Source organism: Pleurodeles waltl, chromosome 11 (assembly GCF_031143425.1).
Source record: "Pleurodeles waltl isolate 20211129_DDA chromosome 11, aPleWal1.hap1.20221129, whole genome shotgun sequence".
Classification (NCBI taxonomy): domain Eukaryota; kingdom Metazoa; phylum Chordata; class Amphibia; order Caudata; family Salamandridae; genus Pleurodeles; species Pleurodeles waltl.
In genome coordinates, this window is record NC_090450.1 from 322,566,026 (window position 1) to 322,580,676 (window position 14,651).

Here is a 14,651-nt window from a genome sequence, read left to right on the forward strand (position 1 = left end):
TCTTGGGAATGGGCCCCTATGTACTCGGCAGGAGTAGCGCCAATATATTGGCGCTACTCCTGCATAGTACATCAATAGAGTCATAAAAAAATACACTATTGCTCCCTATCCTGTGCCATGGTGCGCCATATTTTAAATACGGCGCACACATCGTGGCGGTAGGGGGGTGCTAAGGGGTGCAGGGAAAGTGGCACTGCACTTGGTGCAGCGCCACTTTCCAAAATTCTGCCCCAGAATTCCTCAGCGTTCATATGCATTAGTAGCAATGGGTAAATCGTGTGAAAAGAAAATGACTTGACAGGTATTGCCAGACAGTTAAAACAGACGGGTGTGTCACTCCTTTATCTCGACAAAATTATATAGTGTGTTCAGACCACAGACGAGTTCTTGACAAAAAAATGATGGAGTCAAAACTTCCCTTTCTAAATCTATTGGACGGTGGCATCAACAGAAAGGGAACAATGTTGTGCTGTCATAAATGTTCGAGTTTAAATCCCCTTGACATTTGCTGTGTTAATAATGTTCATGGGATAGGGAAGTACCAGTGATGTACCTAAAAAATATTTGTGAGGAGACAAAAATAGATACATGCTCGATCAACTTTCGTTTTGTTTTGCCATGCAGTGGCGCAGTTCCATGTTTGCAGTGTCTCCCTATTTTTTAACTGTGTCAATTTTTTCACTTTTTTTCTAATAAAGTTACTACCCACAGTAAGTTCTTCTTTTTTTAAATAAAGTGCTACCGCTACCATGTTGAATGGTCTCAATTTCTTGACCTCAGAAGGAGGAAAGGCCATAACATGTTTTATTTAATCATTCGTTAACATGCTTGAATAGTACGGTACTAACCATAAGCAGAGCATATTGTACTTAACTGTTATCAATCCAAAATCTACACCAGCTGTAATAGTTAAGGTCTTCATGCTACAATTCTCCAATGCACAGTGTTTTTATGTCATACCTGTAGGCCATCATCTGGTAGATGAAAGGTGTTGAAGATGGTGACACCCTCTGTAGATTCTTAAATGGGGTGATGGTGTAGCAAATGGCCAGGCGGACCGTGAAGTGCTTGAATTTAACCAAGTTTCGAATCATTAAAATTATGGTTTGAAATATTTCGAGTGACTCCTGTGACTGGTAGGTTGAATCATTGGAGGATTGGCATCAAGTATCGGAAAGCCTGATTTGACACACTGGCTCTAATCGGCCTCAAACACCTTGGCTCGTTGGCAACTATTTGTTTCAATCAGTTCCATCCAGTTGGAACCAAAGACACCAATTCAGATCTACTTCAGGCAGCTTCAAGAGCGAGAATTAACTTTTACCTGTTTCCTTTAGCTTTACTCTCTTTTTACCTCTTTGAAGAGGTCCACTAATGGCAGAACGAGAGAGTGCATAACAGTGTGAGGGAATGTGGGTGAGAGCTTGCGTCTAGAGACAGAAAGAGGCAATGGGATGGATTTACAAAGATGCAGCGCGTTGCATGGGAGGGAGAGAGCAAGGGAGAGCCATGCCTACTAAGGTATGGTGCTGTCCTCTCTTCTTACAAACGGTGTACAAACAGGAGGCTATAGGGGTTATGCTATGCCAATGATTGAAATGTTTTGGTGGGGGAGCGGCAAAACCAGGGCGCTTTTCACACAGCAGGACTTTCCTCCACCACAAGTAAGCTTTTGAAGTCGAGGCATAGTACTCTTGCTCTTGCAATCCAACAGAACAGAAATGTTATAGAATATCAAAATCTGGAAACAATTTTCAAATATCTGATATGCGCCCTGCACATTTTCTATTTGAGTGTGAGTATTGCCATCCAAGGCAGACATTATCTCTTAGAAATCCTGCCTTATGAAAATTAAACTATTTGTAGCAAGGAGAAGATAGATCAATGTCCATTTTTGTGATGGCGAGGAATCCTCCTGTATTGCCCCAAGTGAAGTTGAATAACACAGTTGCCTGGTTGCCCCATTGCAGCTGTGCACAGATCACTTAGTTCTCGTGTTTTCGTTTTCTTTTTATCCTGGTACTTGTAGCTTTTCCTAATTATCAGTACCAGAATGCGAAGTGAAAACCAGACCTGGCTTAGGGCACTTTGAGAGTTCTATATTAATGAAAATAATTTAAAGATCACTTGTACCCGATACAACTTTTTTGTCTCCTAAATTAATGAAAATATGCCCCACCTTAAATAGTATTTAAACTCTCTCTGGACATGTTGATTCAAAATGCACGATTTGCCACACATTTTTCGAAATTTAATTGGACGCTAATTGGGATGGGGCCCAACAAGTAATTTTGTCCCACAAAAGCTTATGGCAAGACTGTTTGCTTTGGGTAGGAATGGGCGGGGGACTGACAGGGCCTGCCCTAAGGATGGAGGTGGTACATCCAAGAAGGAAGTCACTATGGAGATAACTGCCGATGACACAATGGCAAAGACCCAACACAGTTCGGAGGAATTACTGCTGTACAATTTTGGTGCAGAACGTTTGCTAAACAAAACCACAAAAACATCTACAAATAAGATGAGGTCTTCCTGTTTGTCTCAGTCATCATCTACAGCTTATCTTCCTTTGCAATACTGGGCCCTAACCCCACTATTTCTTGTTAATAACTTGCTTATGTAATAATTCATAACATATGCACAATCAGCACAATTAATTCCTAATGCATTATGTAACAGATACTCGAGCCAATGTAAAAACTCGGCCACTTGTTTTGAATTATCACCAGTCCTTAATAAGAGAGATAACTGAACCTTAGTTTTGAGAAAGGGAAACCTGAATTACATTAGAATAAACGAATAACACAAATAAATATACACCGAAGGCAGTCATTGCTAAAAAGGACAAGAGATCAAAATAATTGGTGGTCGGAGGTTACACAAACAGGCACTTTACCAACACATGTGAAGCCTAACATCCATTGGCAGTACGGTAGCAGACAGAAGGGAGGCAGAGACGTTTTAAGGCATGGGCACAGTGGGCTCTGGCCGAGGGCCCCAGCCTTTCAGAGGGCCCTTTGATAGAGCCAGCTCTGTTCTGCAGAGAGCCTTACCCTGACGACCTTGAGTAACTCTTAAAAAGATTGTTTTAAATGCCGTTTTCCTTTAATTTATTCTTATTTAGGGTGATGTCGTAGAGTCTATTACAGACATTCTGTGTGTTTATGTTTCATGCAACATCCATAGAAAGGTTTCATTTAGATCAAAACTGGACCTCACATATGAGAAATGAGAATGTATCACAGAGATTATTTGCAGTAATTTCAATGAGCTGCTGATCTGCTACAATGATGAAAACACATCACTATTCCTGAATATTAGATGGAAACACATTTAGAATGTGGGCCAGTGTGCTTGTGCTCTGACAGTGACTTGGCCAAAGAGGGCTTGAAAGAGCTGCCATTGACCCAGGGCCCCTTAATCCTTAATATGTCCTGTAAGGGATGTGCTATGCAATCCTGACAAAATGTTGATTGGCATAGTGTGCTTTCTTTAGTTTTGCAATTGCTTTCATCTAAATTGCCATTCTTTCTCTTGCTGTACTCCTCGCAGGTTTTTGTACTGTGCCACGGACTCCTGCAGCTGTCTCAGCTCCTCTACAGTGCATACTTCAAGAGCAGCTTGACCACCATTGAGAAACGTTTCGGCCTTTCCAGCTTCTCTTCTGGCCTCATCTCCAGTCTACATGAGGTAAGCAAGGTCAGTGGGACCATGCAACAGCAGGTCCACAAGATGGCTGCAGATCAAAAGTGCTTAGAAAGACTCAGCGTTAGCACCCAAGCACTAAGGTAAGCTTCTGTTTTCGATCACACACTCAACTACAATACTCACAATCTTCACATATCTTCTTTATCTTGTGGAGAAGTGTGGCACAATGGTTAGAGCGGCAGACCCTGAAGCAGAGATCTGGTTCAAGACCATGGTTCAAGTCCTGCTTCGGCAGGTCTTGGGCTCAATTCCCTTGGACCAGATAATTCTCGCCTCCGGTGCCTAATCTAATTAATGGGTCCCACTCTGGGCAATAGCTTGCTTAATCTCCACAACGTCCCCAACAGTGCTTGGATGCCTGGCTTCACCCTGGGGGTGCCCAGGAGTGGGTGCCTCACAGGGAAAAGCCAGGATGGGTTCCATAGCAGTATGAGTACAGCACCTTGAGACCCAAATGGGTGAGTAGTGCGCTATACAAGTGCAAAGTTTACATTTTTCTTCAAAAATACGATTTTATAGTTTACAGTTTTTAGACTACAGAATAAGCGATAATTTATCTGATGAATGCAAATGAAAAGTAAATACTTTTTTTTTAATCAAACAAACTTATTATTAAATTGAAATGAGAATACTTTTGAATATATTCCTACTTTCATTTCTATGGATACGGCTGCTTTTTCTCAATTGGACCATTGTAGTAAGATGTGTGCTGTCATTCCAGCCAGCGTTTGTCAAATGCTTCCAATTGTTCTCTACCATCAGACTAGTATCCTGTTTGAAAAAGCTTAATACTGACATGCTGACATTGGCTCCCAGTCAGAGAAAGATTTCTTTTCAAAACCACTTGCCATGGCTTAGCATTATAAAAAACCCTGACACCATTGGAAAACCACAGTAAAAACAGTTTATAGAATACAAGAATACAGAAGGATTAGAGTCAATGAATATTTAAACTGCATCCTGAAAATCAGTGCTTAATTTGTCCAAATGTTTGTTCCTGGTGGAAACTGGCACTCATTTTAAAGACTATGCCTTATTTTTCATCATCAGACTTTGCCCTGAAGCAACAGAGAGACAGGCACCAAAGGGGGAAAGGAGAAGGAAGAGAAATATAGGAAAGGAGTGACCATAGGAGACAGCAGGAATGATAAACAAGTATTGGTAAAGCCAATAGGTTTGCCCTGCATTTGAGTCCTAACAAAATGCATCTGTAATAAAAATTATGTAATGTGCTCTAATTCATTTTTCTTCTGCAATGTAATATAGCCTGTGCTGTGTCCTCCCCAGCCAGGAACATGCGCAAGAACACGCCACATGCTGAGCTCGTAGTCAATGACTTTATTCATCAGTGTACAACATTCAAGCTGGAACTTATCATTAGTTTATAACCACTAAGAGCCACACCTTAACACCTCTCAAGTGAATACGTAATTCTTTCACTGAGTCCACCCAGGGAGAGCTCTATGTCGTGAGACACTACAATCTACTTTCCATTGTAAAACACCCACTCCAAAGGTGGCCGAATAATACAGTAAACAGCCAGCAGTCTGAGGTAAGCATGAGGGGAGAGAGGACTCCTCCTCTAGATGGACCCCACTCCAGCCCTGTGTATATTTTAAAACAGCGGTAACAATAGATTTTGCAGATGGCTGTGCTGTCATGTGACACCCAAAAACTTGCAAGAGTGAGATAAAGAAGCAGGGAGAGTAAGGTGGTGGAAGAAACTGAAGTGATGTAGAATCAAAGAAAACATTGGTATCTCCTAAGGAATACTTGTTTCTTTTTTATTTTTTTTTACATATTAAGCTCTGACAAAAATGGATGCACTAACATCATCTTAAAATTGGTGTAAGAGAGTAAGAGGGATAGAAGGGCTACACGAAGAAGTAAAAAATGGCAGCTGTAATGCTGAATTTTTAAAGTTTCTTACAGTCGGCTGTGAAAAATATCTAAGCTCTGATGTAGCCAAAGAAACAAGCCAGAGGAATGTTCACAATGCATGCTTATTATGAAAACCCTAGTAAAAACATAACACAAAAAGCATACAGAGCTATCACCAGGCACTTATGCTTGCTTGACCACGAACTGTAAGGGCTGCACCTAAAAAGCAAATAGACATTTGCATGAAGCTTTAAAAGTATTGAATAGGGGTGGGCGGAACTTGTGGTGTTTATCGTCGTGGAACTCCACCAAGTTAGCTGAAAACTCATCGGAGTTCCATGGAGTTTCGCCATACAAGCTTGTGCACATTCATCTGGTATAGTTTCAACACGCCGTCTTCAGTGAGGAGTAACAATGCATTGTAGAACACCTTCTTACTCTTTATGATTTGATCCACAGAGCAGTACAGTGCAAAGCATTTAACTCCCAATCGTGCAGATACTGAGGCCTACTGTCCTACTTGTGATGAAGACACACTGTTTAAAAGTGGCAGCAATAGCATGCACATGTACAGACCAATTTGTAGAAATCCTGAAATATACTAGACAGGACCACTGGAACTATGCAGCTGCAGCATTTTCTGCCTAACTAAACCGCCCAAGGCCATCCCCTCACACAGCGAGGTCAGGATTGTGCACTGCCAGTGCAGATGTCTGATGCAGCACCAGCTATGTCGGAGCTTCAGCAGTAACAAGCAGTGCAAGCCATCGAGCCTGCAGCACCTTACAACTGCATTCTCTTGGCGCAGCAAGATTCATGCGCCCTCCCCGCGATGCTAAGACTACTGCATCACCATTACATACGTGTGGAAAAAAACCGGTCAGGAATTTTAAAAATCATCTTCTCTTTTTGGTGGCATTTTTAAAGCATGGTGAGGGATACAAGCAAGGGAGAAATAGAGGCGGCTGTGGCCATAGGCCATGTTGCAGCGGTGCCAGGCAGATGCTTGTTCAGCACGGTTGGCTGCGATTTGATTACACACGGAGGGGCAGAGGGAGCAGGGCAAACTCCGGCGTGAGGAAGAGAGAAGTGTAACCAGACAGGCGTAGGAAGCAAGCAAAGGTCTATGCCTCCAAAAGACAAGTGCACAACATGTTGTGTTCAGAAAAGCCCCAAACAAGTCAAACCCACAAATCAATGGGATTAGACAGCACAGACCCAAGCAGTGAGCATCAACTCTTTTGATATCTGCGGGCTGAGAAACCCTAGGGTTATGGTGAATAAGAAGCACCACAGAGAAATTGTCTCTGAGACTCTATTGGGTGGTAAACTCCTCCACACATCGGTCAGTGGAGTTTTTGCCAAACTCTGTGCTTCAAGCAGCACGCGGAGTGCGCAAAACTCTGTTAACTCCACCAGTTGAGCAGAGGTTACTGCCCACCCATAGTATTGAATAGCTCATACATAGCCCTAAGGCAAAAAGGCATCACTTCGCATGAGGAGCCCATCTACCTGAAATAAAGGAAGTAAGAGCTTGGATGTCAAGTTTGTTGTGTGCTTTCTGTAAGTGGGAATGTCAGAAGCTTTGGTGTTGCTGAGGGCCAGAAGTGTTTTGCGGTACCCATCCTACCTGAAGCACATAATTTGGCACCGCCCAGTGTTGTTGCAGTGTTAGCTTCATCGTGTAGGAGCAGATTACACTTGCTTTTAATTATGGCATACCTGTTGCAACAAGAGCACAGTGCCCCGAGTAAATGCAGGGCATGTGGCCCAGAGCCCTGGCTGCTATCCCCTTATGATGGTTCTGTTTGTAAGCATCTGTACTCAGAAACAATAAAGGGAAGTATCAACTGCACTGTTGAGGAGCACATAAACGGCATAAGGCTTGTTGTACGATTACCTAAAGTCACCTGATTTCTGGCCAAAATGTGATCCCTAAGGAGAACTGTCTAGTGGAATGTTTTCCATCATGCTGTCTCTGTGATAGAAGAAATTCAATGAGTGGATTCTGCTCCAGATTCAGCGTTTCCGTCAGAAATGAGAGGATCTTCAACTCGAAAACATGCCCACAATCTACTGTCATCTCCACTACCACCTTGCTTGCTTAGGCCAAGTACCTGACAAGCGGCCATGCTGGCAGATTTTCCCTTCATTCCAAGAACCTGTTATGGCAAAATGACACCGGCACCACCCACTGCTCCTGTCACCACTTTGTCAGCATGATCCACTTACCACCAAATGTAAACACATAAGACATTTATGAATATTTAAGGTCTCCTCAGGTTGTCGGGATGATCTGGAAGTGTGAGTTGTATCCTTTTGTAAATACATTGGATTGCTACACACTCGAAAAATAGACGTAAAGCCCCACCATGTCGTGGACTCTCGTAAACATGCTTGGTGGCATTGGTGTAGTGTTCAGGTTTCAAGTGACAAGTACCCTCATGAGCTCCACAGAGGTGCTTAAATTGGTCTCTTAGAAATCCTATAATACAACAGCCAATCAGAAAATAAATACGCTTTTGACAGACAGACTTTTAAGGTATGAACTACAATTTATAGGGCCTTCTATTTGGTATGGTGCAAAAGAAAAAAACGGGAATATATTTTTTTCGTTTTTGCTTCTTCTGTAACAGGCATGGTGCAAACAGTTTGTACATCAGGAGAAAATTGACCAGTGATTTTCAACTATGTTTGCACGGTTTACTTCATGAGAAACAGGAAACACATTTTCTCCACTTGCAAATTGTGAAAGTTCGGACCGTGGACAAGACAAACATTGAAAGAACAGTTTGCTCAATTTTATGGATGATTAGGTGGTATTTTGTATGAAACCCCGTCACATATATAAACTACTTTCTCAGTATTATATCCGTACAATTTGACTCCCCCACCTATTTGCCCTGGTGCACGAATTCTTCTGTAATATGGACTATGGCAAAATTCGGTTTCTCTTACGCCGTGCTACAAAAGAAATGTGCGTCTATACCTTTTGCAGCAGTGCCAAGTTACTGCAACATGGATTCTCGACCTTCTTTGATTGACAGAGACCCACATCTAACTATATTATTTCATCAAAAAGAGCATAAGGACTCCCACTGCCTGGAAATAAAAACAAAACTGTTTATGATCAAAATATTAATGTATGAATATTAAGCCCACAGACCTTCGTGCAATCGGCCTTGATAAAATGATTTTACTTTAACTCATCAGTTAATGTATTGATGATTTCATTACATCTGCAGAATGTTGTGTGAGCAAAATCCATGCATGCTATATTTTCACACCCATCCACTGAAGCATCAGGCTCCAAGAGTGATTATATGATTCTAAGAGGCTTATTATAAGAAATTGGTTTGTTGGTTGACCAGGATGTGAGACCTGGTCAAGCAGTAACCCCAATCCTTGTCAAGATGAGGCAAAGCCATTGTAAATTATTCTGCTCAACTGCCTAGTAGCTTGGCACAGAGTAGTCAGACACAACTTAGAGGCTATGTGTAAAGTACTTGTGCAAAATGTGAAACAATATTAAAGTGAAAACACCATACAAAAAGGATCCCATACCAAGTTAGAAAAATAGAACTCATTTGAATAAATATGACAAAAACAACAAAGGTCCACTCAGTAGACCTAGAGATATGCAATTTTAAAGGTTTCAGTGAAAATAGTGCCAAAAAGCACAAAGCACCATCTGTGAATATCAGATCACCCCAGACCGGAACAAAGTCACAAGTTCAGGCCGACCGCGAAGAAGAGCAGATCGGCTACAGGACCCAGTTAGGTCCACTGAGCACAGTACCTTAAATCCTGGTTTATGGAAGATTGCAAGCATATGCGGCAAAGATGTGTCATGGTTCTGAGATGCGACAAGGCTGCTATGTGAGGGCTTGTATCTCAGTCGAGGAACCTGTTGATGAGGGATTCCAAGGCCTTCAATGAGGATTCCTCATGTGGTGGTAGTTCCTATTGGGCTGCGGCAGTGATGCAGGTCTTTGCTATGGGTTCTACCCAATCAGCAGTGGAAATGTGTTGGTTTTGCTTGGGTTTGCGCCACGCAGCAGAAGAGATACATCAGTTCTGCTAGATCCACAGAGGCTAGCAGAGTATTTTAAGCCTACTTCTAAGTGACTGGGACTGGATGGTATAGCTTGGCAGGCTAGATTCACAGATGGCAGAGTCCAGGTGCTGCTGCAATGTTGTTGGAAGCCTGTTGTGGCCCTGAGTCTTCATATTGAGAGGCCAGTCAACTAGATCTTGGAGTCACTATGAGTTCTGGGTTCAAGAGACGCAGGTCCAGGTCAAGGTCCAAGCAAGAGGGCAGCAGGCAGCAGGCAGCAGGCCAGCCCAGCAAGGCAGCTGTCCTTCAGATCCATAATCCAGCAGAGTGGCAGTCCTTTCAGCAACCCAGCAGTCCTTCTTCCTAGCAGAGACCCCAAAGGTCAAGAAATGTACATAAGTGGTGGGGTCGGAGGTCCAGAACGCATACCCAGGTCTGCCTTTGAGGTGGAGAGAAGCTTTTAAAGGCAAGTCTTTGAAGTGCACAGATGCCCAGCCTTTCCTGCCATGTCTTCAGACTAACTACAGGGGGTATGCAGCCTTTGTATGGAGGAAGGCCCCACCTATTCAACTGTAAGCAGGGCTGGGTCCAGCTCTGCCCTCGCATCCAGCCAGTGATGGCCCATCCAGTCACACCTAAGCTCCCCATTGTGTGTGGATGTCTAGGAGGAATACCCAAAGCCCAACTGTCACCTACACCCAGTCATGTGACCCAGAGACAGGCTGTAGGCACCAAATGGCTACGGAGGAAAATACCAACTTTCTAAAAGTGGCATTTTCAAAATTGTAATTTAAAATCCAACTTCACCATAATTTAGGATTTTTCATTACAGTTCCAAAGACACCAAGCATATCTGGTCACCAGTTTCCATTTGGAAATTACACTTATAAAATATAATAATGTAAATCAAATGTCATCCTATGGGAGCGATAGGTCTTGCAGTAGTAAAAAACGACTTTAGAAGTTTTTCACTACCAGGTCATGTAAGACTAAAAAGTACATCTTCAATGTTTCAAATACACTGCATCCTGCACTCTGGGCTGCCCAAGGCCTACCCTGGGTGACATATGTATTAAAAAGGACAGTTTGGGCATAGAAAACAGTTTGGGGCATATTTATACTCCGTTTGCGCCGAAATTGCGTCGTTTTTTTTAACGCAATTTCGACGCAAAACTAACTCCATATTTATACTTTGGCGTTAGACGCATCTAGCGCCAAAGTCCATGGAGTTAGCGTCATTTTTTAGCGTGGACACCTACTTTGCGTTAATTATATGCAAGGTAGGTGTTCCCGTCTAAAAAATCGACTCCGAGGCATGTGCGTGGGATTTATACTCCCGGGCAAAAATCACGCCCGGGAGTGGGCGGGTCAAAAAAAATGACGTACGGCCGCTTTTGCGCCGTTTTTTAGTGCCTGCAAAAGGCAGGCGTTAAGGGACCTGTGGGCTCTGAAGGAGCCCAGAGGTGCCCCCCCATACCCCCAGGGACACCCCCTGTCACCCATGCCCACCCCAGGAGGACACCCAAGGCTGGAGGGACCCATCCCAGGGACATTAAGGTAAGTTCAGGTAAGTGTTTTTTTTTTTTTTTTTGTGGCATAGGGGGGCCTGATTTGTGCCCCCCTACATGCCACTATGCCCAATGACCATGCCCAGGGGACAGAAGTCCCCTGGGCATGGCCATTGGGCAAGGGGGCATGACTCCTGTCTTTGCTAAGACAGGAGTCATTTCTATGGGGGTTGGGAGTCGAAAAAAAAGGGCGCAAATCGGGTTGAGGTGAAAAAATTGCCTCAACCTGACTTGCCCCATTTCTTGACGCCCAAGCTCCATATCCCCCTACGCCGGCGCTGCCTGGTGTACGTAGTTTTTTTTAACGCACACCATACGGCGCCGGCGGCTAACGCCGGCTAACGTCATTCAATAAATACGGCGCCCGCATGGCGCTTCAGAATGGCGTTAGCCGGCACTAATTTTTTTGACACAAAACTGCGTTGGCGCAGTTTTGCGTCAAAAAGTATAAATATGGGCCTTTATTTTGTCATGTTGAAATGGCAGTTTAAAACTGCACACACAGGCTGCAATGGCAAGCACGAGACATGGTTAAAGTGCTACTTAAGTGGGTAGCACAATAATCAGTGCTGCAGGCCCTGAGTAGCATTTAATTTAAAGGCCCAGCGCACAGGTAGTGCCCCTTTAATAGGGACTTTCAGATAAATTAAATATGGCAGTTAGGTATAAGCTAATTCTACCATGTTTCATGGAGAAAGCACTTTAGCACTGGATAGCAGTAGTAAAGTGTGCAGAGTCCTAAATGCAGCAAAAACGAAGTCAGCAAACTGGAGGTCTGAAGGCAAAAAGCTAGGGGAAAAAACATGCCTTTTTTGCCTGTGAATATTTACCAGACTGTACTTTAACAGAGAAAAACAGTGATAGAAGTTTCATTGATTTACGTTTAAAACGCATCAAATACACTTGCAAGTGTGGCAGGAGACTTATGCAAACTCACTATTTAAAAGGTGGTTTCTATGCATGCCTTTGTTGAAATTCAGGTGTACAAATTTTTAAAATAGTGCAGCCATATTTTTAATACTTTAGTCCAGACCAAAAGTGCCAATGGGACTGTAAGTCAAAATATCTATTTTTTCATTAAAACCTACGAAATATCAAATCAAAATATCAACCACACCGCCACACCTATATAGTCAAGGAAAGTATATATAGGCAAGTGTATGTAGGTAGTTATAAATTTACTCCACATTACACCACAGCTACATTCTTTGACAAACTTCACATACTGCGTCAAGGTGTATCGATATGGATTTAAGAAGAGTACTTCTATACTTACCTATAACCTTACATTGACGTTCGTGGCAGTCGAAATTATGGATTCAATATTTACAAGGGTCGAATAAAAGACTTGCTAAAGCGATAGAGGCAAAGAGGTGGTGCTCAAATAGCAGGTAGCTGGGAAACTGTGAAGTCACCGGTGAACAGTTTTCTCTTTTTCCATGCAGATCAGCAACGCTGTCCTCATCATCTTCGTCAGCTACTTTGGAAGCCGGGTGCATCGTCCACGCATGATTGGCCTGGGTGGGCTGCTACTGGCCCTGGGGGCCTTTCTTCTGACGCTGCCGCACTTCATTTCTGAACCGTATCAGGTCAGCTCTGTGGCCAGTGGTAAGTGCCGCCTTCTCGGTGATGCCTAGCAAAAGATAATACTCCTTCACTGGTAATGCTAAAACGTCATGAAAGTTAGTTGTAGTGCACACGTGTTTCCTAATGGTTGTCACCTACTTGCCTAGTTACTTCATTGTTTACTATTTGATCATCTGATCTCCATGCTTCACGGAAGAAGCGACCAGTCTGTACTGATCTAGTAAGAATTCAAACTGAAGAGAAATTGGAAGACCTATATACTCTATTGGTCCTGCTGAATAGAGACCCCCAGCGGAGGACATTATTGCTGCTATTAAGACAATTGTTTTTAGAAAATGCGTTCTCATTTTAAAACCTGCACTGACGCAGTTTATTTGCCTTCCTGGTGTTTTCAGCTTGCTTAAGTCCAGCATGTAGGAAAGTACCATCTTGCCTGGCATGTTACCCCCATTTTTCACTGTATATATGTTGTTTTAGTTGTATGTGTCACTGGGACCCTGCTAGTCAGGGCCCCAGTGCTCATAAGTGTGCCTGAATGTGTTACCTGTGTTATGACTAACTGTCTCACTGAGGCTCTGCTAATCAGAACCTCAGTGGTTATGCTCTCTCATTTCTTTCAAATTGTCACTAACAGGCTAGTGACCAATTTTACCAATTTACATCGGCTTACTGGAACACCCTTATAATTCCCTAGTGTATGGTACTGAGGTACCCAGGGTATTGGGGTTCCAGGAGATCCCTATGGGCTGCAGCATTTCTTTTGCCACCCATAGGGAGCTCTGACAATTCTTACACAGGCCTGCCACTGCAGCCTGAGTGAAATAACGTCCACGTTATTTCACAGCCATTTTACACTGCACTTAAGTAACTTATAAGTCACCTATATGTCTAACCTTTACCTGGTAAAGGTTGGGTGCTAAGTTACTTAGTGTGAGGGCACCCTGGCACTAGCCAAGGTGCCCCCACATTGTTGAGGGCCAATTCCCCGGACTTTGTGAGTGCGGGGACACCATTACACGCGTGCACTACATATAGGTCACTACCTATATGTAGCTTCACAATGGTAACTCCGAATATGGCAATGTAATATGTCTATGATCATGGAATTTCCCCTTCTATGCCATCCTGGCATAGTTGGCACAATCCCATGATCCCAGTGGTCTGTAGCACAGACCCTGGTACTGCCAAACTGCCTTTCCCGGGGTTTCACTGCTGCTGCTGCTGCTGCCAACCCCTCAGACAGGCATCTGCCCTCCTGGGGTCCAGCCAGGCCTGGCCCAGGATGGCAGAACAAAGGACTTCCTCTGAGAGAGGGTGTTACACCCTCTCCCTTTGGAAAATGGTGTGAAGGCAGGGGAGGAGTAGCCTCCCCCAGCCTCTGGAAATGCTTTCATGGGCACACATGGTGCCCATTTCTGCATAAGCCAGTCTACACCGGTTCAGGGACCCCTTAGCCCTGCTCTGGCGCGAAACTGGACAAAGGGAAGGGGAGTGACCACTCCCCTGACCTGTACCTCCCCTGGGAGGTGCCCAGAGCTCCTCCAGTGTGCTCCAGACCTCTGCCATCTTGGAAACAGAGGTGCTGCTGGCACACTGGACTGCTCTGAGTGGCCAGTGCCATCAGGTGACGTCAGAGACTCCTTCTGATAGGCTCCTTCAGGTGTTGCTAGCCTATCCTCTCTCCTAGGTAGCCAAACCCTCTTTTCTGGCTATTTAGGGTCTCTGTGGATTCCTTAGATAACGAATGCAAGAGCTCATCCGAGTTCCTCTGCATCTCTCTCTTCACCTTCTGCCAAGGAATCGACTGCTGACCGCGCTGGAAGCCTGCAAAACTGCAACATAGTAGCAAA

At 43.8% G+C, this 14,651-nt stretch overlaps 1 protein-coding gene across 1 annotated transcript in view; it reads left to right on the top strand.

Moving 5' to 3' along the window:
* Positions 1–14,651, top strand: part of SLCO2A1 (solute carrier organic anion transporter family member 2A1) — a 403,388-nt gene that overhangs the window by 195,742 nt on the left and 192,995 nt on the right. Inside the window, exons 2-3 of the mRNA XM_069213584.1 lie at positions 3,553–3,690; positions 12,660–12,822. Of these exons, the coding sequence (XP_069069685.1) occupies positions 3,553–3,690; positions 12,660–12,822 (301 nt within the window). The remainder of the gene's footprint in view (positions 1–3,552; positions 3,691–12,659; positions 12,823–14,651) is intronic.